This window comes from Hyperolius riggenbachi, chromosome 7 (assembly GCF_040937935.1).
Source record: "Hyperolius riggenbachi isolate aHypRig1 chromosome 7, aHypRig1.pri, whole genome shotgun sequence".
Taxonomy (NCBI): Eukaryota; Metazoa; Chordata; class Amphibia; order Anura; family Hyperoliidae; genus Hyperolius; species Hyperolius riggenbachi.
In genome coordinates this window covers 204,956,739-204,978,432 of record NC_090652.1, presented here as the reverse complement: position 1 = coordinate 204,978,432, position 21,694 = coordinate 204,956,739, and the positions used below count along the sequence as shown (strand labels likewise).

Here is a 21,694-nt window from a genome sequence, read left to right as displayed (position 1 = left end):
GCTACAACCTGAAGGAGAGGAGACACTCATTTGAGGACAGTGAGTAGCACATTTGGACAGGGAGGATAACTAGTCTGCAAAAAACACAAGGAGCTACTGAGTTATAAACTGGACAACCATCGCTGAACACGAGCAGTGGATCCATCTTGGACATACTTTTTTTTACTTCCTGTAATGTATCTTGAACCAATGATTTTCATTACACCACTATGATGCACTTAATCTAATCTGCCTCAGATTTAATCTGACTTAATCTAATCTGCCTCAGTATTAGGTAGATACACATGGGTGCATGATGTAAGCAGACTGAATTACCGTTAATGACATAAAAACTGGGGATATATTCTCAACTTTCGTGAAATAAGGTAGCAATTTGGCTTCATTCAGAACTCAAGATTTCCACCTGAAACTGAATTATTCCACAACTCAAGTCAATAACTTAAAACATAATTTGTTTAAGCTTGTACAAAACCAACCTGTAGGTTATCCTGGCCAATAAAGCCAAGCAGAAGACGAAGCTCGACTTGGGAAAGGGTCTCGGACTCGAGTCCAGCGGGATACCACACTGAAAGGCTGTCCATGAGAGTCACAATCTCTTCTAACAACTGCAAAAAAAAAAAGAAAGAATGCTCATCTACAGAAATACAGCTAATCATCGGAAGTACATAAAACTATCAACCTCCCCCCACCCCACCCCCCAAACAAGGAAAATGTCTGTTCAGAATACCTTCTCTGTCCACAAGGAGGTATTCACACTGCCTTCAGATTGCAGAAAGTCTTGTACAATAAGCAACAATCTATTAGCATTTTCAGCGTGAATTTGAGATTTGGGGTCTCTGTTCTCGGTTACAGCCCATTCCGGCATTTTTTCCAGCAAGCTGTGCACAAAATAAAGGAAGGAATGAATAACGAAAATGTAAGATGGTGATATATATTTATACAAGTTGTTATAGAGGAAGTTAACAGAGCTACTACTTTATCTATCACTGAAACTGGCCACATTGAGATCTTACTTCAAATCTGATCTGTGGACAGTATATATATTGAATGGCTTGTCTCAGCTGTCCTCAGTCTTCATGTTTGCTGGTAAATTTACAGATATGACAAATTAATGCTAAAGATAAATTTATGTTTAATCAGCTATAAATAATGCACGTCATGAAACCTGTCATGTAAGTTTTCGTGGGAAGAACATTCCAAGAAAAACAGGCCATGGAATGGAGACTACACTTAATCAGATGTATTATACAGCATTGTAGTTAAAAAAAACAGCTGCTTCTATCTAACTTTTCACAAACATATTCTGACAGATGCCAGATTACAGTGTGCAGTTACTTTCCAGGTAAAGAACACATGATGTCCACTGTAGAAACACTGAACCTTACTAGAATATTTGGTATACATCTTGCTAATTCATTGGATATAAGACACACAGGACTGGATACATTAAAGAAAATCTGTAATGAAAAAAACTCCCCTGGGGGGTACTCACCTTGAGTGGGGGAAGCCTCCGGATCCTATTGAGGCTTCCCCCGTCCTCCTCGGTCCCACGGCAGCGGAGAAAATCCTCACGGAGCGGCGGCGTGTAAATATTTACCTTTTGGCTCCAGCGCAGTATGCGCTCTTCCCACGGAGATAGGCGAAAATAGCCAATCTCCGTCGGGCCGCTCTACTACGCAGGCGCAAGTCTCCTCGGCTATTTTTGCCTATCTCTGTCAGAAGAGCCGCAACAGCGCCCCCGCTGGAGCACGAACAGGTAAATATTGCACAGGCTGTCAGATTTGTCGCCTGTGCGTTCCGGGGGCTGCAGCGAGACCGCCGGGGGACACAGGAGGATGGGGGGGAAGCCTCAATAGGGTCCAGAGGCTTCCCCCTACTGAGGTGAGTACCCCCAAGGGGAACTTTTTTCAGTACAGGTTTTCTTTAAGCTGCGCTGCTAAAACAGTGCAGCTCAATGTGAGGGAGCACTCGTTAAAAAGAAGGGGCGGCAGCTATGCATGGCTTACACAGCAACGCGCGTTGCTATATAAGGAGCGTGTTTTCCTTAGTTACGCTTGTTGCTTACATAGCAATGCACTTAACTTTAAATGCGAGTGGTCGCGACCGTGATACTTCACTAGCGACCGCTACTATATTAATTAACATAGTTACTACACATCGTAACTATGTTAATAACATAGTAGTGGCCGCTAGTGAAGTATCACGGTCGCGATACTTTACAGGACCACCCGGATTTAAAGTTACGTGTATTGCTATGTAAGCAACTTGCATAACTAAGGAAGGCACACTCCTTACATAGCAACACGCCCTGCTATGTAAGCCGTGCATAATAGCCGCCCCTTTTTAACGAACGCTCCCTCAAGTCCTTTCTGGCTAGCAAGGCCAGTGTCAGGCCACTTGTTAAAGTAGGCAATAATGAACCCTGCATCAAAGAAAAAATGCAGAATTATCATATCTATAATAAGGGACTGAACCTAAAGCCCCAAAGTATCCATTCAAAATACATTCATACAGTTTACCCTTCTACAAGATAGATTTGGTAAATCTATTGAGGGCAAGGACTTGGTTCTCTGTGAATTTTATGTTCGTGAATTTTTTTGTTATGATATTCTGTACTATTCCACCCAAACTTTATATTTAAAAATGTCTTGCAACTGTGAAGTGCGAGCTCTGCTAAAACATATGACAACTATATAATTATATATAATTAATGGAAAAAACAGGCATACTTGAGCTTGATTTCATCTGAAGGTCGCAGTAGTTCATTAGCCATCCCAAGGCTGGTCAACGCTGAGAACACCTGTCCTCTTTCAGTCCAAGTTGCACTGTCTGATTTGTCAATGCCCTTCCACATCAAGCAGAGCAGAATGTCTGTGAGCAGTTGTACAAGCTCCTCTTCACAATCCTGAGAACAGAAGAACAACTTTTATTTTCACAACAGAAATGTTAAAAAGAAACTTCACTGAACAGCCACATGACTTCCCTCCCCTAACCAGAAAGGGCACCCCATCCCCATGCATATTGCACAGCAGAGGGGTAAATAGCTCACCTTTCCAGGAACAATCTTCATCCTACTAGGTGCTCGGTCTCTATGATGCAAGTGCCCTCTGTCACATATAATAGATGGCCTTTGCACCATAGAGAAGAAGCACCTAGGAGGATTAAGACAAATCCTGGAGAGGGGCGTTTTTTTACTCCTTCGCCTGTGCCCTCTGCATATGGGCTCGCCTGTGGCTCTGCCCCTTCACACCAGGTGGTGAAAAATCGACTGGCCTGCCCTCTGCCACTCTTCTGTGGTGACACCCAGTGTGGCCAACACCCACCTATTTTCACATTTAAGTTTCCTAGTGCAGATGAAAAAAGGAAAATCCAAAACCTGAGTAATTACTACAGTAAACACACAATTTACACCTACATTTTCATATATGTATATCCTGTATCATTCTGAGATCAGCTGTGCTGCTTCTAATGTTTGGCATTGCCATATGACTTTTTTGAACCAATAAAACTTGATTTACTTAAAAAAACAATGTACACCTAACTTCCACAACACAGTTTTAAACAGGGACTCACTTCTTTGCTTTCCAAGTTCACACTGAGAGAGAGGTCATCCCTGAAGAGCATATTATTAGAACTGGTAGACTCCTTATCCATACGATCAGTAGTAAAGGATTTAGAAGACTCTATAGGTGATGGAGTACTGGTCAGACTTCCAGGTGTGTGGTTTCCATTATCACCCAGGTCAAAAGTAGCCAATTCCAGTGTTAGATGTGAATGGTCACTGGGCCAAACATCTGGATCGTCCACTTTAAGCTGATCTTCATTAAAACAGGCGTCATCATCATCCAGCAGCATACATGTAGACTGGATATTTGAATTCAAGGACCTGCTTTCTTCAGAACACCAGTTCTGGTTAGTGTTATCCGAAATGATGTTATCTGTAATGTCCACATTCACCCTTCCTAAAGAATTCTTTTGAGACTCCTTGGGTTTGGAATTTTTATCCTCTTCCTCAGTATTTTCCACACAGTTCACTTTAGAAGAACTCTTAAATTCATAATTTCCTTTCACGAAGAATCTAACAAAAGTATCCTGCCAGCCAACTTGTTGTGCAATTTGAGAAGCCGCATCTGGCTGAAATTGCAAAAGCTGCAGAACCTGCACAAAAGAAACAAAAGCCAACAAATAATCAGTGGTATACGTCTGAAAAGAAGATAACTTGCATAAATCAGCATCAGGAAGGGTAAATCATTATGCACTCAGGAATAGCAGCTGGGGAAAAAAACAAGTATTAAACAACGTATAATTGAACCTGCAAAATGAAACTGTGTACAGAAAAGTACACATTAGATGGAAATGGTAAAAATTCTCAAAGGACACCCAAACACATTGCATACACTTTTTATCACTGATACTAATGAGAATTTCTACATTGACAGATTTTTTTTTTTTTTGCACATTTGGGTACAGTAAGGCAAGGTTTGACCCTGCATCATCTCTTAAAGAGAAACCGAGGTGGGTTTGAAAAATATTATCTGCATACAGAGGCTGGATCTGCCTATACAGCTCAGCCTCTGTTGCTATCCCAAACCCCCCTAAGATCCCCCTGCACTCTGCAATCCCTCATAAATCACAGCCACGCTGCTGACAAACAGCTTGTCAGAGCTGGCTGTGTTTATCTCTATAGTGTCAGTCTGCTGCTCTCCCCGCCTCCTGCAGAACTCCAGTCCCCGCCTGCATCCCTTCCCTCCCTGCTGATTGGAGGGAAGGGACAGGGGCAGGGACCGGAGCAATGCAGGAGGCGGGGGAGCAGCTGAGACTGACACTACAGCACGGCTGTGATATATGAGGGATTGCAGAGTGCAGGGGGACCTTAGTGGGGTTTGGGATAGCAACAGAGGCTGGGCTGTATAGGCAGATCCAGCCTCTGTATACAGATAACATTCTTTAAACACAGCTCTGGTTCTCTTTAACTGTTGCCCATTGTGGCAGCCAGGGTTGTAAACTGAATTTCCCTCATTGGTCAGTGAGACCTTTGGAGGCCAGCTTTTGATGTTACATGCCTAACCTTCTATTGGTGAAAATAATTTTGTCAGGGTCACTAAGTAGCATATTTACAATACAGAAACCAATGTTAATGCTTACCTTTCTACAGATGGCCACACGCACAGAAAGGTCAGACTTGTGAGAAATATGTACAACTGCTAGCAAATCTTTGTAGTTTATAACTGGATCTGTAAGGCAAAATAAAATACATCATCATCAACAGATGAAATTTTATAAAATGCATGCAACTGGAAGTATTGTAATGCATTGTATTGCAAAGTAGGCAATTAAAATCTGACAGAACCGACAAGTTTTGGGCCAGTCCACCTCAGTGGTTGCGTATTCTAATCATGGACTGTCACTGTTTGTATGGACATTATTCTAATGAAAGGCTCAGAGAATTGCATAAAATATGATTGATGTGCATAGTGTTGCATTGGAAGCTGCCAATTTATAGTGTTGCACTAGAAGCTGTCATTTTTATATGTGAGGTTGCTTAATATTGGATTGCTGCTTGGTACAGGAGGTCTGTTACCTTTTACTGTGAGCGCCATTCTCTTGTATTTTCATAAATGTGCATGCCATAAGAGGAGGCGAGCCACTAGTGTTGTTTGGTTGGCCCAGCGCGCAGGTGTGTATTGTGAATAAATCAAAAACTTACCTGCCCTAAGTATCTGATTGAGAAGTCCTTTGATGAATAATGTAGAAACTGAGGCTTCATTCATCAGCAATCCAAGTCCTGAATATCCAACTTCTCTCAGCCGAATCCGCTGTTTGCTTTTCTCATAAACCTTGGTACAGTTCAACATTTGTTCAAATATCTGTGAAGACACAATATGGATCGCTGGGTTGAAAACAAAAACGGTCTCCTCTTTTTGCATGAACAAAAACTTTCACAATCAAATATCCTGGATGCATGCATGTTTCATTTTAAATTATGATTTTACTTCCCTTCATTACTGTCAGATGCGGACTGACATGGCCCTTGAGTAAGAGTACACAAATCATGAAAATACATATTACAATCCCTAACACTGGTACCACCACATAACAAAAGTGAACCAAGGCCCATACAAAGCCATATACTGTTGCGTATATTACTACATAGGGTGGTATTTACCATATATGAAGGCAGTTCACACAGATTGTCGCTATCCGGCTGTTTACATGAGGCTGTCAGTCGCCGACACTCCCCCGCCTCCTCTATAGCGCGGCTCCACGCTTGTGTCCCTTTCCGCCTCCGTAAGCTGATTGGAGGAAGCTTGCGGAGGCGGGGAGGGAAGGCCTGCCTATCTTTCGCCGGCCGCCGGGATCCCCATAGCCCCGCTCTTGCTCTGGGGACCCGGCGGGCAATCAATGCAGCAGTGCGGCATGACACCGGGGCAGGCCATGAAGAGTCACACAGGGCAGAAGGAATGCATAGAAAAAAAAGCGCCCCTGTATGTGTCTTTACATATATGTATATATATATATATATATATATATATATATATATATATATATATATATATATATATATATATACATACATACATACATACATATACATACATACATACACACACACACACACACACACACCATTTGAAAGGACAGGATGACAATATAGCCAATTACAATTACCGATTTTTGCCTGGATTTTGACTACTCTTTGAATGCCACCTGCACCGACCTCTGCCTGGCTTTTGACTACTCTCTGCCTGCCGCCTGCACCGACCTCTGCCTGGATTTTGACTACTCTCTGCCTGCCGCCTGCACTGACCTCTGCCTGGATTTTGACTACTCTCTGCCTGCACCGACCTCTGCCTGGATTTTGACTACTCTCTGCCTGCACCGACTTCTGCCTGGATTTTGACTACTCTCTGCCTGCCGCCTGCACCGACCTCTGCCTGGATTTTGACTACTCTCTGCCTGCCTTATTTGTACAGTTTCACAATTTTTAAAGTTTATTCATATATTTAAATAAATCAATAACATTTGTGTTCGTCTTTTATTTATATGCAGAATGTCTACCAGGCTTTTATTCTGACATATTTTGGTGAGTTATGACTTGAAGAATTAGAGGCCTAAAATTCTTGAAAAAAATGTATCACTTTCGGCTCATAATTCCAGACAGAAATGCACCGCCAGGGAGGTTAATGTGTTTTACCAAAGGTAGATACAACATAGAACTGGGTCTCATATTGTTATGTTCAGTTTAAGTGAGATAGCTAATTTTGGTGCAGCACTGCGGCAATGATTTGGGCGCTGCCATAGGCCGTAATGCGAATTACAGCTATAGCTATTGCTCAGTGACTAATTATGGCGCTGGCAATAGCTGGAGCAAAAAGACAAGCTTATTCAGCCATAGGCCCGAATTATGTGTTCACCCCAAGTTGAAACAACTTGGAGTGGGCAGTAGTTTTGCTACAGCAGGGAGAGCAGCCTATCAGCTTCACCCTGCGTCCAGATTTGTCTGTGCCATTTTTGAATGTACACAATTTAAGGCTCCCTGCACACTAAAAATCGGATTTGCGATTCCGGTTTTCCATGGAAGCTATCAAAAGAAAGATGCAGCATGCAGAAATCGGAATCGCATGTGAAAATTGATAAAAAATCGAAATCTGAATCGCATGTAGTGTGCAAGAGGCCTAATGGCTTCATTTTTAGACCGAATTCTAAACAGTCAGGACAAATCTACTACTGAAGTTGAAATAGCATTCACTGGTTATAGCTGCTGGCAAATGAAGGATGACGTAGGCTTTTGATTGCTGACATTCAGTTAATTTTAATGTGTGCTTATTTGTTCAATGGGAAGTGTGAGTTCAGAAAACGGTCTACATTAAAAGAATAAAGCTGCACCAGTTACAGTATGTTGAGCAATATGTTCCATGTACCAGTGTTAAAACTTGTCTTTAAAGGAAAACTTAAGTCAGCTAAAAAAATGACTTTTACTCACCCGGGTCTCTCCTCAGCCCCCTGCAGCTGAACGGTGCCCTCGCCGTGTCCCTCCGATGCGCCTGGACTCGCCGGCAGCCACTTCCGGTCTGGCCCCCACCGGCCGACAGGCTGGGAACGCGGCTGATTATCCGCGTCCCCGGCCGCAATAGCATTATAGAGGGCGCTATTGCGGCCGGGGATGCGGATAATCAGCCGCGTTCCCAGCCTGTGGGCCGGTGACGGCCAAACCGGGAGTGGCCGCCGGCGAGTCCAGGCACATCGGAGGGACACGGCGAGGGCACCGTTCAGCTGCAGGGGGCTGAGGAGAGCCCCGGGTGAGTAAAAGTCAATTTTTAGCTGACTTAAGTTTTCCTTTAAGGGCCACAATTACACATTTAAATATGCACGTCAGCTGGAACACATACCTTGAACACAATTTCTTTAAGTTGATCAGAGTATCTCTGATTCAGCAGCAAAGCATAAAGTATATCTGCACTCCCTGGCTCAAACAGAAGCAGGAAAAGTTGATCTATAGTGGGAGCAGCGATCAGCAGGCTGTAGATGATTTCTAATATGCCACATAGCTAAAGGGGAGACAACAGAGAAACAGGATTTGATTTGTGGGGGCTTTTAATTAGAAAAGATATGCTCAGAATAATCCCTACATACAGTATTACCTGCTCTTCATCGTTGGTGGCTGCTATGTAGCCAATAATACTCTGAATCTCCTCATGAGTACCACCTTTGCTTAGGAAATATTTGATAAGTCCAAAAAGGTATGTTCTAATAGTTGTCAGATCTTCTGAGGTCAATGAGGTTTCTTTGCTAAACATTTCAGAAACAGTGTTTAAAAAAAAAAAAATTTCAGAAACAGAAAAAAAAAGTTACAATGTTACACTTTGCATTGCAAAAGAAGTAACATCATAAGCATGTTAAAACATAGAATACTCACTGTTGAAAAAAAATATAGAATACTCTAACATTCAACAGGATACATTTCAAATTTCGGTACTTTTCCGTTAGCCAGGCGCATCCGTTAGGTGGTGCTAATTACATTAATAGTCCATGCAACAAAAGTGTAACATTACATTAAGCCGGCGGCAATGTAACAGATGAAGCCACCGGCTTTGGCGCTCGCTCTCCTCCCCCTTGCCTCTCTCCTATACAATACTGGCAGCCGGGGGACATGCGTGTCCCCCCCCAGAGTCGTTCGTCGCAAGAAACAAGCAGAGCGGGGAAGCTGCAGACATTGCTTCTGCCAGCACCCTCTCTGCAAGAACGAACGGCAGGATTCCCTGCCGCGACGAACGACTCTGGGGGGACAGGCATGTCCCCGCCGGCTGCCAGTATTGTTACCCTCAGTATAGGTTAGACAGGTAGGTGCCCGCAGTATAGGTTAGATAGGTCGTGCCAGCAGTATAGGTTAAAGGGAACCTAAACTGAGATGGATATGGATGTTTCCTTTTAAACAATAATAGTTGCTTGGCAGTCCTACTGATCTCTTTGGTTGAGTAGTGGCTGAATCACACACCTGAAACAAGCATGCAGCAAATCCAGTCTGATTTCAGTCAGAGCACCTGATCTGCATGCTTGTTGAGGGGCTGTGGCAAAAAGTATTAGAGACACAGGATCAGCAGGAGAGTCAGGCAACTGGTATTGTTTGAAAAGGAAAAATCCATATCCTTCTCAGTTTAGGTTCCCTTTAAATAGGTAAGTGCCTCCAGTATAGGTTAAATAGGTAGGTGCCTCCAGTATAGGTTAGATAGGTAAGTGCCCCACGGCAGGGGGGTGGGGAGTGGGTATAGCTTTTACAACTCACCTTCTGCCGCCGATCCCCCACAGACTCTATCTTCTTCCTGTCCTGGCATCTGTCGCATTGGTAACAGCGCCTCCTGTGATGACATGCGGTCACGTCATCACAGGGAGGTGCTGTAACCAGCGCAACGGATGCCGAGGAGAGAGGAAGAAGATAGAGGCTGCGGGGATCAGCGGCAGAAGGTGAGTTGTAACAGCTATGCCCGCTCCCCCTGCTGCGCCCACCCTCCCTGCCTCTCTATCTGTGCAGAGGTATACTACTCTTCACGCATTCTACACTAAATAAGCAGTTATCTTCCAGCAGTTACATAAAGTAAGAGACACGGGTGCATACCATAAATACCCTGGAGGCTTCAAGCTCCACAAGATGACATTCAGAAATTAATCTTAATAAGTACAGGGCATAATTTCTGTAGAGGAATGCACAACATACACACCACAGCAACACCAAATATTTAAAGAGAACCAGAGATAAAATACTTAAAAGCTTTTATACATACCTGGGGCTTCCTCCAGCCCCATAAGCCTGGATCGCTCCCACGCTGCCGTCCTCCGCTGCCTGGATCAGCCGGTACCGGTCCCGTCATTTCCGCCAGTCGGCGGCAGCACGCGGCCAATTGTCTGCATCACAGGGGCTCCCTCCATACCCGTACGTGTGTGGCTCCATACTGCGCAGCCGCATGCGTACGGGTATGGAGGGAGCCCCTGTTCATGCGGATAATTGGCCGCGTCCGCCGGAAGTGACGGGACCCGGTAGCGGCGATAGAGGAAGCGGAGGATGGCGGCGTAGGAGCGATCCAGGCTTATGGGGCTGGAGGAAGCCCCAGGTATGTATAAAAGCTTTGTTCATTTTTCAGCATCCTCTTCTCTGGTTCCCTTTAAAGCACAACTAAACTGAACATTTAACATGCCTCTGACTTAAAGTGGATCCGAGATAAAGTTTTACTCACTGCATAATTGTGTTCCTTTCATATAGTTTATAGGGCATTCCTCAAGCCAAATACTTTTTTTTTAATACTCCAATTCCATATAAACTAAACAAGCCTCGCCCACAGCTTTATGGGAGCTCAGTCTGGGCAGGAGGAGGTTACTAGCCAGAGATTTCAGAGGCAGAGGGGAGGAGGGAGGAGGAGGGGGATTGAGCTGAGGGCTGCAGATGCTATCAGCTTGCCTTTGTGTAATGTGACAAACAGAACATGGCCGCTCTCATTGTATCACAGGAATAAATAATCATAAACTGTTGAAGCTGTTTGCAGTTATATTTTCATGTGCGAACTATCTAAACTTTAGATAAGATATGTAGACAAATTACTTGTCATACTTAGCTTTTCATCTCGGATCCGCTTTAAAACCCTTTTCTACTAGGGTTGTTTTGATGCGAAAATTGGATCATACATGTTTTGCTAATCGCTACAACATGTAAATAACAGTGCTGGGTTTTCCACTAGTGTGATTAGATTTTTTATAAATCCAGCCTGCTGCATTTTTGTTGCGTTTGTGCTCCTATATTTTGTATTGGAGCTCAGGAAAATAGCATAGCAATCTCACCACTATGCGATTTTCCCTGTGATTCCTCAATTCAAACTATTTTACCACTGATTTTTTTTTCTCCCCTTGGAAATTGCAAGTGAAACTGCACTACGATTGCACTGTAGTGGAAATAGAAGGAAACATGATCACATAGCAGTGAGATCGTGTTTACTAGTGGAAAAGGGCTCTTATACCCAATGACAAATATTCGAAATATTTGGGGTTTTAAGGTCTTCTCCTGGCCCATCTCACCATCACTGAACTATCCTACGGCAGTAAATTTCCATACCTGTAGTATATTCTGATTGTATCCAACAAAAACTGGACACCATACTTTTTGCGGAAATGTTTTCTGCTGTCCTTTATAATAGTTGACAAGTACTGTATGTGCCCTGCAAAAAAGGAAAGAATAGGACTTAAGATGGATAACCAATTCATAAATTACAATTTGTTTTAATGATTACACACTAGACTAATTAGGAGTTTGAAAGTATATCTGTCATTAGTTTCATTCTATTAAATTAGAGATACAAGGCCATATCACTTTTTCTCCTAGGAGATAATTTTTCATCTCTGATTTAAAATAACTTTTTAGCACTTTATAATGGAAAAGGTCCCAAAAAGTAGGTGAAAAAGTGCTGTCAAAATTTTTGAGTATTTTTTTGCTTGGTGGTGTTTTAAAAGACATTTATTTACAAGTTATAAAAAATATTACCTAGGAGAAAACTCAGGTGAAAAAGTTAATTGCATATGGCCCACGGTCTTTTAAAATCAACCCAAATTGAAGGAAATCTGCATGGTGCCACTGCTGACTAGATTTTGGAAATGCTACTTGCCAAGCCTTTGAACTGATTCTCTGGCACTTATTCAATTCACTTTTTCTCCTAGGTGATCTTTTCACATCGTATCAATAAAATGCCTTTTAAGCTACTAGCAAGGAAGAAAATACTCTAGAATAAATTTGACAGTATATTTTCACCTACTTTTTGGTACTTTTTCAATTGAAGAGGGCTGAGAAGTTTTTTTAAATGGAAGATGAAAAATTATCTTCTAGGAGAAAACTTAGGAGGAAAAGGAAATGGCATATGGCCCTCTGTCTCTTATTCTTTCTAAATCACTGAACCAAAAAAGTAAGTAAATCAGATGTTCTGACTCAATTAGCTGCATGCTTGTTCCAGGTGTGTACAGTAACTACTGAAGCCCAAAGGTTAGTGTGACTACAGACAACTGATAATTTTAAAAACCAAATAAAGTTGGCATTCTCCATTTTTGCGTCATTTCAATTATAGTACAGGAAAAGCCTTTGACCGACCCCTCCTACATCTCAAACCATGGAGTCATTCAGAGGCATAACCTACACCTAATTACCATGAAGGTGTCACATGAAGGTAGCACTTTTCATAGAAGCAAATGCAGTGATACGCAGATAGGCTGACCCCTCAATGTGTGACCCTACTTCCTCCATGCATGCCTTTAGTCCCCTATGCGGAGCGCGCACTGGGAGCCTACTGGAAGTGACATGTCCTCGCTACAGCGTGAGTCCTTCCACTTTCCTGGCAGCTTAACAACTCATTGCTAGAGCTAGAGCTTCAGGCCCACAGTTATGTAACCGCATTGATTCTGGAGCTCTAGCGGCAAGGTAAGAAGCTGCTGGGGACAGGGCCGGATTACCGACCAGGCAACAAAAGCAGTCGCTTGGGGCCCCATTCAGAGTCAAAGGCCCCATCAGCATAAACCAGCCCTCGCCATCCTGTCAGCGGTGGCTGGATGGTATAATGGTTAAAGGGACTCTGAGCAGTGCAGTAACTATGGAAAGATGCATATCATTTTAAAGCTCGCTCTCTTTCTCCTCTTTCCAATGATATATAAACCACCGCCCTATGCCTTTTAGTTTTCGCTATTTTCACGATCGAAATCGCGGCCATGGCAATTTTCGATCGAGCGAAAACTAAAAGGCATAGGGTGGCAGTTAATCTATCATTGGAAAGAGGAGAAAGAGAGCTTTAAAATGATATGCATCTTTCCATAGTTACATTGTATTACACAGGACGACTTTTCTCCAAAGTCGGCAGCTCGATTCAGCACAATGCAATGAAATATAAGGAACCCAGGGGGATATAATTACAAACATCATGCTGGTAGGTGTGAGGATGTAATTAATTAGTTGTGGGTATGCTTAAAGGCGTATCCACAGGCACTGCTCAGAGTCCCTTTAAGGGCTCTGCCTCTGACACAGGAGACCAGGGTTCAAATCTCGACTCTGCCTGTTCAGTAAGCCAGCACCTATTCAGTAGGAGACCTTAGGCAAGTCTCTCCAACACTGCTACTGCCTATAGGGCGTGTCCTAGTGGCTGCAGCTCTGGCGTTTTGAGTCCGCCAGGAGAAAAGCACGATATACATGTTATTTGTCTTGTCTTGCCAAATGATGCCGTGCGCTGCTGATTGTCTTCAGAGCCAGGCTCTCCTCCTAGGTCCCCTCCTGCTACTGTGCGCTCTGCCGCTGCCCACTCCTCCCTCCCTTCCCACAGAGAACCACAGCTGCAGCAAGAATAATAGCAGCAGATGGCAAACGCTCACTCACCTATCCATGATCCAAGCGATAGAGATTCCGTCATCTGAAACCCATCTGTCTCTTCTAGTGCAGCCGCTCGCTCTGAACTTCCTGATTCTCAGATCAGACAGGAAGTAGGAAGTAGTAATAGTAGCGGCAGCACTCTAGAGGAGACAGATGGGCTTCGGATGACGGGACCTCTATTGCTTGGATCGCATTAGGTGAATGTGAGTCAGTTGGTGCTGTCATTCTCCCCCGCTGCGGCTGCCTTCTCTGCTGGACTATCGTATTCACTGGGATGGAGGCTGCATGGTGGCTGTCTAGTTTGGCAGGAAATCGGTTGTTCGGTGGTGGGGGCGGTTATGTAATTCTGTATGGGGAACGGCTTCCGGTTTGGTGGTGCCCAGAGCTTTCTGCTATTGCCAGGCTAGAGATGCAGGGGGAAAGTGCTGCTGCTGTGATATCTGGTGCCCTCTTCACAGGGGTGCCCCAGCCCCTGAGTGCAAATGTCCCAGCCATTCATCTCACTCTGCATTTTGCCGCTGCTATTCCCTGCATTGTGCACCCACCGAGGAAAGCGGGCTGTTGCCCATAGCAACCAGTAGCTCGGCTGCCCCGGTCTTCTGATTCTATTACGACATGATGGGGGGGCCCAAATCAGTTACTTTGCTTAGGGCCCCATTTAGCCTTAATCCGGCTCTGGCTGGGGAGACGTGAAGACTAAGGCTTTAATTCTTTAAAGGCTGTTCCATAACAAAAAGCAAGTCATTAAAATACCGAATTCGGCATTTTAGACTTGTGTGTGCTAATTCACCAATATTTTCACATGTGTGGTAGCTGTTCGGTAAGTTATCGAAGTGCCTCTGTGTTGTTATGCTGTTCCCTGCAGTGAGGGCATTACAATAGAAAAGAGGCTTCCCCAACATCCATTTACATGTGAATGTTATACTGCTGCTGCTTGCTCTGAATCTGCTCTTAATCTGTCTTATTAGTCTTAACATGCTATTTACTTGCCACAGCTTGAACTGCCAAGAAACATTACACATGCCCTGCTTAGGTGATTTTCCCCAGCAGCTCCCACTAGCATCTCTGCATGTTCAATCAGGCACTCAAAGGGTTACACTACCAAAGGGTGCCTGGAAAACATCTTTTGTCATTTTCTGCTCACTGCCTGGGTGGTCTAAAATCTCCTTCCACCCGAGAAGGCTGCAAAACCTATCAGTGACACTTGCAGGAGACAGGGGCTCTTTCTATTTGGTCCCTGCTCCTGTCAATCATGGGGCCTTCCACACAGAAGGCATTTGAAGCTAGTTACCGACAGAGGAGAGCTGGAGGTAATCACCGAATGTGTTACCGAATGCTGTAACATTGATGAATTGACATTTACTGACGTGTTGAGGTATTTACAGCACAAGTCGGTAATTTATCTCACTGCTCAGTATGCGGTAATGCTTGATGAATTGAAGCCTAAATCTGGAGAGAGATCAAGTAGCTATGAATTCTAGTGGGCTCATAATGCGTGCTCTGCATGAGGGGCACACATTATATCACCCACAGATAAGCCAACCCGCCACTTTTAGCCCAACCATTTGCAATATTAAAGTTAGCTTGTCCATGGTAATACATGGTAGCTTAAAATCAGTTCAGAATTATATCTATCTTATTGACCATCTCTAGTCCCAAACTATTATGATGATGAATATTATTGATTTATAAACCACCAACATATTCCATAGCGATGAACAGAGTAAGAAACAAATATGGAGTACATAAGCAAACGATGGTGCACGCAAAATATAGACATTGGTACATTATGCAGAATTGGTACACATAGTTAACATTACAGTGACATATCCAACATGATGAACAAACTGTATAGAAAATTCCAAGACACAAAAACCAGGATTACGACCTGGTAATTCTATTTTTGACAACCCTCCAGGACAGTGACATTGAGATTTGGGCTCCGCCCCCCAGAAACAGGAAACACCCAGCGTGAGCTCTATAAATCTGTTCCCAGGTATCCACACCTCAGTTGTGCACAAGACCTGAACCTAGTCATACTGGATACCCTAATACTTCTTACCCACATCAAAATACATGATGCTTAACGGGTGGGAACTAAGGACTGTCCTGGAGGGTTGTCAAAAATAGAATTACCAGGTCGTAATCCTGGTTTTTTCGTCCAACCCTCCAGGACAGTGACATTGAGATGATAAACAAGGAATCACCCACCTTAGGGCGGGACCACAGCCTGTAGAACTTTCCTCCCGAAGGACTGTTCTCCTGCTGTCATCAGATCTAGACGGTAATGTCTGACGAACGTGTTGACACTCCTCCATGTTGCTGCCCGGCAGATCTCTGATGCCGATGCCCCAGCTCTATAGGCCCAGGAGGTTGCCATAGCTCTAGTAGAGTGTGCTGTGATCTCTTTAGGTGACTCCAACTGCCTCAATTTGTAAGCTTCCTCAATACAAACCTTGAGCCATCTTGCTATCGAAGCTTTGGTCATTTTTTCTCCCACTTTATTTCCAGTGAAATTAACGAATAACCTGTCTGTTTTCCTGAGTTGCTTCACTCTTTTTAAGTATATTAGTAAGCACCTCCTTACATCCAGCTTGTGCCACTGCTTCTCTTTTGGATGAACTGCTTTATTGCAGAAGGTAGGCAATATTATCTCTTGCCCCCTATTAGACACTGATGATACTTTTGGTAAAAAATCAGTTACCGTCTTCAATATCACTCGGTCTTCAAATATAGAACAGAATTGTTCATCACTGCTTAGTGCCTCTAATTCGCTTACTCTTTTTGCAGAGGTAATCGCTACTAAGAATATGGTTTTAATTGTAAGATTCCTTAACGAAATTTCTTCTAGAGGTTCGAATGGCTCTTCCATAAGTACATTGAGAACTAAAGATAGGTCCCACCTAGGACATGATTTCTTAACTATTGGCCTTGATCTTTCTACCGATTTCATAAATCTGATCACCAGGGGATCTAAGGCTAATTTCTTATCAACGAAAACAGAAATTGCTGCTACTTGTACCTTAATTGTACTTAAGGCCAAACCCCTCTCAATTCCATCTTGCAGGAACTCAAGAATTGTCGGTAATTTATTGTCTTTAACTTTATTTCTCTTTTTCCAGTCTAAAAAAGTCTTCCAATACTTAGAATAGATCGATCTGGTTACTTTCTTTCTGCTATTCAGAACCGTCTTGATCACTCTGTCTGACAGGCCCTTGGACTTCAGAACATCCCTTTCAGAAACCACGCTTTTAGATGCAGATTTGGAACATGTACCCATCTGTGTTCCTCTTGATCTAAAAGTAATTCCTCCTGAGGGAGGAGTAAAGGATCTTTTTTCAGCATTTTTAGTAACAACGGGTACCATGATCGTTTTGGCCAATCTGGTGCTATTAATATCAGAGTCATTCTGGACAGTTTCAACTTCTGTAATACAAGAGGAATCAAGGGGATTGGTGGAAAGGCATATGCTTTGCTGAAGATCCAATCTTGGGCCAACGCATCTATTGCACATGCTCCCTTCGGATCTAGAGAGAAAAACCTTCTGCACTGAGAGTTCGTCTGATTGGCAAAAAGGTCTATTTCGGGCCACCCCCATCTGGCCGTTATCATTCTGAATACTTCCGGGTTGAGCCTCAGCTCGGAATTTGACAGTCTTTGTCTGCTTAGAAGGTCGGCCATTCGATTTAATGTCCCTTTCAGATGGACTGCTGTTAACGATAGCAGATTCAGCTCTGCCCAATCTAAGATCTTCAGTGACACTTCTAGGAGTTTTCTGGACCTTGTCCCTCCTTGTTTGTTCAGATAGGCTACTACTGTTATGTTGTCTGAACGAACCTGAAGATGATGCCCCTTTAGACACTCTGATGCTTGTAATAGGGCCATATGAACTGCCTTCATTTCTCTGAAGTTGGATGACTCTCCCCTTACTGGGTCTGTCCATGACCCTTGCAGGTATAGTCCGTCCACATGGGCTCCCCAACCCATCAAACTTGCGTCTGTTGTTATAATCTTTGTTGGAGGAGACCGCCATAGTCTTCCTAACTGAAGATTTTTTATATCCATCCACCAAGGCAGTGATTCCTTTACCCAGGTTGGTATTGATAACACGCTTTCTAAATCGCCCTGATTTCTGTTCCAGTTTTCCAGTAGCCAGTTCTGGAGAACTCTTACGTGAGCCATTGCCCAATCTACTGCTGGTGCTGTTGAGGTTAGAAGACCCACTATACTCATGCACTGCCGTACTGAGATGGCGTCTGCCTCTAGAAGGCTGACTATTGTCGACTGCACTTTTGTCACCTTGTCCTCTGGCAAGAACAGTCTTTGAAGGGGTGAATTTATTATGAACCCCAAAAATTTGATCACCTGGGATGGATCCAGATGTGACTTTTGGTAATTTACTAACCAACCCAGGGTTTCTAACTGACCTAACACCCTCTTCAGATCTCTTTGAAGCAGTACCGCATTGTCTGCTAGAACTAATAGGTCGTCCAGATAAGGGATTATTATAATGTTCTGGAGATGAAGATTTCCTACCACCTCTGCCATTACTTTCGTAAACACTCTTGGTGCTGAAGATATTCCGAAAGGAAGGCACGAGAATTGATAATGCAGCACTCCACCGTCTCCTTGTACACTGAATCTTAGGTACTTTTGAGACTCCCTTCTGATTGGGATGTGCCAATAAGCGTCTGTCAGATCTATGTTCACCATAAACACGTCTGCATTCAGTAAGTTCCTCATCGTATACACAGTTTCCATTCTGAACTTTTCGTATACAATAAAGGGGTTTAGTGGTTTTAAGTTCAGAATCATTCTGAATTTTCCGGTTGGCTTTTTGATCAGAAAAATTCGAGAATAGAACCCTCGGTTTCTTTCCTGAGGTGGTACCTCTTTTATGACATTTCTGTCCATCATGTCTCTTAGTAATTCCTGTAATGCCATCCTGGCTTCTCTGTCTTTCGGCATTAAAGTCTTTACAAATCTCACCGGGGGCTTTTTTATGAATCTTATCTTGTACCCGTCTTTTATTAGGTCTAAAATGAATTGATTCGAGGTTATCTTTCTCCACTCTGGATAAAAGCGAGATAACCTGCCCCCTACTTTCAGCCTGGCGTCACTGGTGCTTGCTTTGGGGCTCTGCTGGCTTATGCAGCGGAGTCCTCCTAGGCCCTTCCTTATTAATTGGCCAAGTCCTTCTTTTTTGGACCCCTTTATCTCTCGCCTGGTTATTGCGGCGAAAAAAGGGCCTATTCGGCTTGAATTTCTTTTTCTTCGGAAATGATAATTTCCTGCTTGCCGTCTTCTCCAAGACTTCTTGGAGCTGAGGGCCAAATAACAGATCCCCCGTAAAGGGTAGATTACATGCCTTAGACTTGGATGATTGGCTACCGTCCCATGTCTTGAGCCACAGATTTCTGCGGGCATTATTAACTAGTGCTGTTGTCTTTGCTGTAACTCTTAGTGACTCTGTTGAAGCATCAGTAACATAATTATTAGATTTCTTAACAACACTCAGAGCTTCTAAAATGTCCTTTTTAGGAGCATCAGTTTTAACTAATTCTTCCACCCTCTCTATCCATAATAAAGTGGTCCTAGAGACACAGGTGGTGGCTGCAGCAGGCTTAAAGTTAGTTACTGCTGCTGTATAAGCTTTTTTAAGTGACAAATCAATTTTCTTGTCTGCTGGGTCTTTAAGGAAACCCAAATCCTCAAAAGCAAGTTCATTCTCCCTATTCATTAGACTGAACGCTGCGTCTAACTTGGGACAACCTTCCCATAGTTTTGCATCTTCTTCTGAAAAGGGGAATCGCTTTCTAAACCCTCTGGAAATAAAAAGTTTTTTCTCTGGGTATTTCCATTGCGTATTAATTAGGTTTTTTGTTGAGGGATGTACAGGAAAATTTAAATGTGGTGTGGGATCCATACCAGAATATAATTTATCATGTATGGACACAGGAGCGGGAGTGGTCTGATTAATATTCAAGGTAGTGTGAATAGCCCGCACTAATTCATCAGTCTCTTCCACCGGAAATCTGAATCTTGAAAACATAAGTTTCTCATCCGTATCACTTTGATCTGACATATCATCCTGTGATAAATCCCTGTTAACCTGTCCTCCAGGAAGAACATCCTGTATTTCCTCTTCTTCTTCTTCATCTGAAGAAATTAAACGTCTTGTAGTTTTTACAAGAGCTTTTCTTGGCTTAGGATTCTCCTTGGGAATAACTGCCACAGGAGGTACCACAGGAGCTGACCCTGTAGGCAGATTTTCCCTGAATGCTCTAAATGTCTCTACCATTTCATGCCTCATGGTAGTCATAAACTCTTTGCAGGAGGCAGTATTCTCTTCATTAATTAACTTTGTAATACATCCTTGGCAAGATGCTTTTGTCCAGCTAGTTGGCAAAACAACCTTACAGACAAGGCAACTCCTGGACCTGTTAGAGCTATCGGATAAGTCCGAAGTCTCCTGAAAAACATATGAAGAGAATAATACCATGAGATTAATTACTATAATTCATTAAAGCCTGTAATTAATCACATAAATCCTCTCCTGAACAGATGTGATGTTTATTCATATATACTCTGTGTATATAGTGAGCTGTTTACCAAAAAAATGAATATCATTATCTGTAAAATAAGCTTAAGTACAGCAATCAGACAGATAATTTAGGATGCATATCAATTCAAGTGTAGCTCATCTAGACAGAATGTAGATGCATACAGCTGCTAAAATGTATTGCAGGAGAGAGAGAGGGAAAAAATTTTTTTTTTTTTTTTTTTTTTAAACTTAATATATTTGGTGATACTGCACCAATAAATCCCTCCTGCAAACTTAGAAGGAAAACATCCAACATTATATGCAGCTGACCCAGTAACCAGCTCACTCCCCACAATGAATGCACCATGTAGTTAACATTCATTCAGGTAGCTATGCAACAATTAAAAACACATTGAGCTGCACAAAAACCAATCAGTCACATGTGAACAAATGCTTTTCTGAACTATCAGGACTTTTACAATACTTAAACTGGTAACAAACATCTTGCTCCATTTAAGTAATCAAATCACCAAGTAGTCTAACATGCTTTTTCTGATCTATTAATTAAACTTAAGATCAGTGCAGTTATCCATGTTTAACTGGTTTTAAACAACAATGTGCCACCACAAAAAGACAGCTTCAGCAAATATCCTTGATCTAGCCACTGTCATTCATATGCTGACTAAATACATCTGAGCAGCATAATCAAACCTCAGACCAGTGCGGCGACCAGTCAGACCGTGATCAAACGCGGCTCCCCACAAGATCTCCGCCGGCTTACCTGATCCTGAAGTTTTCGTGCGTCCATCCTCGGCAAAGGCCAAACGCTAAGTGCCACAAGGAACGCACACAACGCTGTTTTGCAGCCGCGCAAAATGCGGAAGTGAAGTCACTCGTCGGCGGAAGTACCGCTAGACTGGGGGCAAAGCCATCCTTCCTCCGTGCAGAGCCGATATTCCCCCACCGCTGCGTCCAGGACCTCCGTCAGGGCTGCTCCGCGTTGTCCTCCCTCTAGCACGCACAGCCGCTCAGGTGGCTGCTAGAGGGGAAAAACCTGTTTAAGCAGGTAAGGAGCTTTCTGCTGCAACAATATTCCAACCCTCCAGGGTAGTGAAGCAGGCTCCCTCAGGGAACTATTACCAGCCTCAGCACTCCCAGGCTGCTGACCAGCTAGCTCCCTTTACAGAGCTCATGTTCCCAGGGAAGGAAACACACAACTGAGGTGTGGATACCTGGGAACAGATTTATAGAGCTCACGCTGGGTG

At 43.3% G+C, this 21,694-nt stretch overlaps 1 protein-coding gene across 3 annotated transcripts in view; it reads right to left on the bottom strand.

Moving 5' to 3' along the window:
* The window catches only part of NBEAL1 (neurobeachin like 1), a 290,887-nt gene that overhangs the window by 75,678 nt on the left and 193,515 nt on the right, over positions 1-21,694 (bottom strand). For all 3 annotated transcript variants that reach the window (XM_068245018.1, XM_068245019.1, XM_068245020.1), the window contains 9 exons: positions 11,600-11,702; positions 8,643-8,790; positions 8,391-8,549; positions 5,708-5,867; positions 5,146-5,234; positions 3,574-4,158; positions 2,730-2,905; positions 728-878; positions 477-605 (listed from right to left, as the gene is read on the bottom strand). In XM_068245018.1, the coding sequence (XP_068101119.1) occupies positions 477-605; positions 728-878; positions 2,730-2,905; positions 3,574-4,158; positions 5,146-5,234; positions 5,708-5,867; positions 8,391-8,549; positions 8,643-8,790; positions 11,600-11,702 (1,700 nt within the window). The remainder of the gene's footprint in view (positions 1-476; positions 606-727; positions 879-2,729; positions 2,906-3,573; positions 4,159-5,145; positions 5,235-5,707; positions 5,868-8,390; positions 8,550-8,642; positions 8,791-11,599; positions 11,703-21,694) is intronic.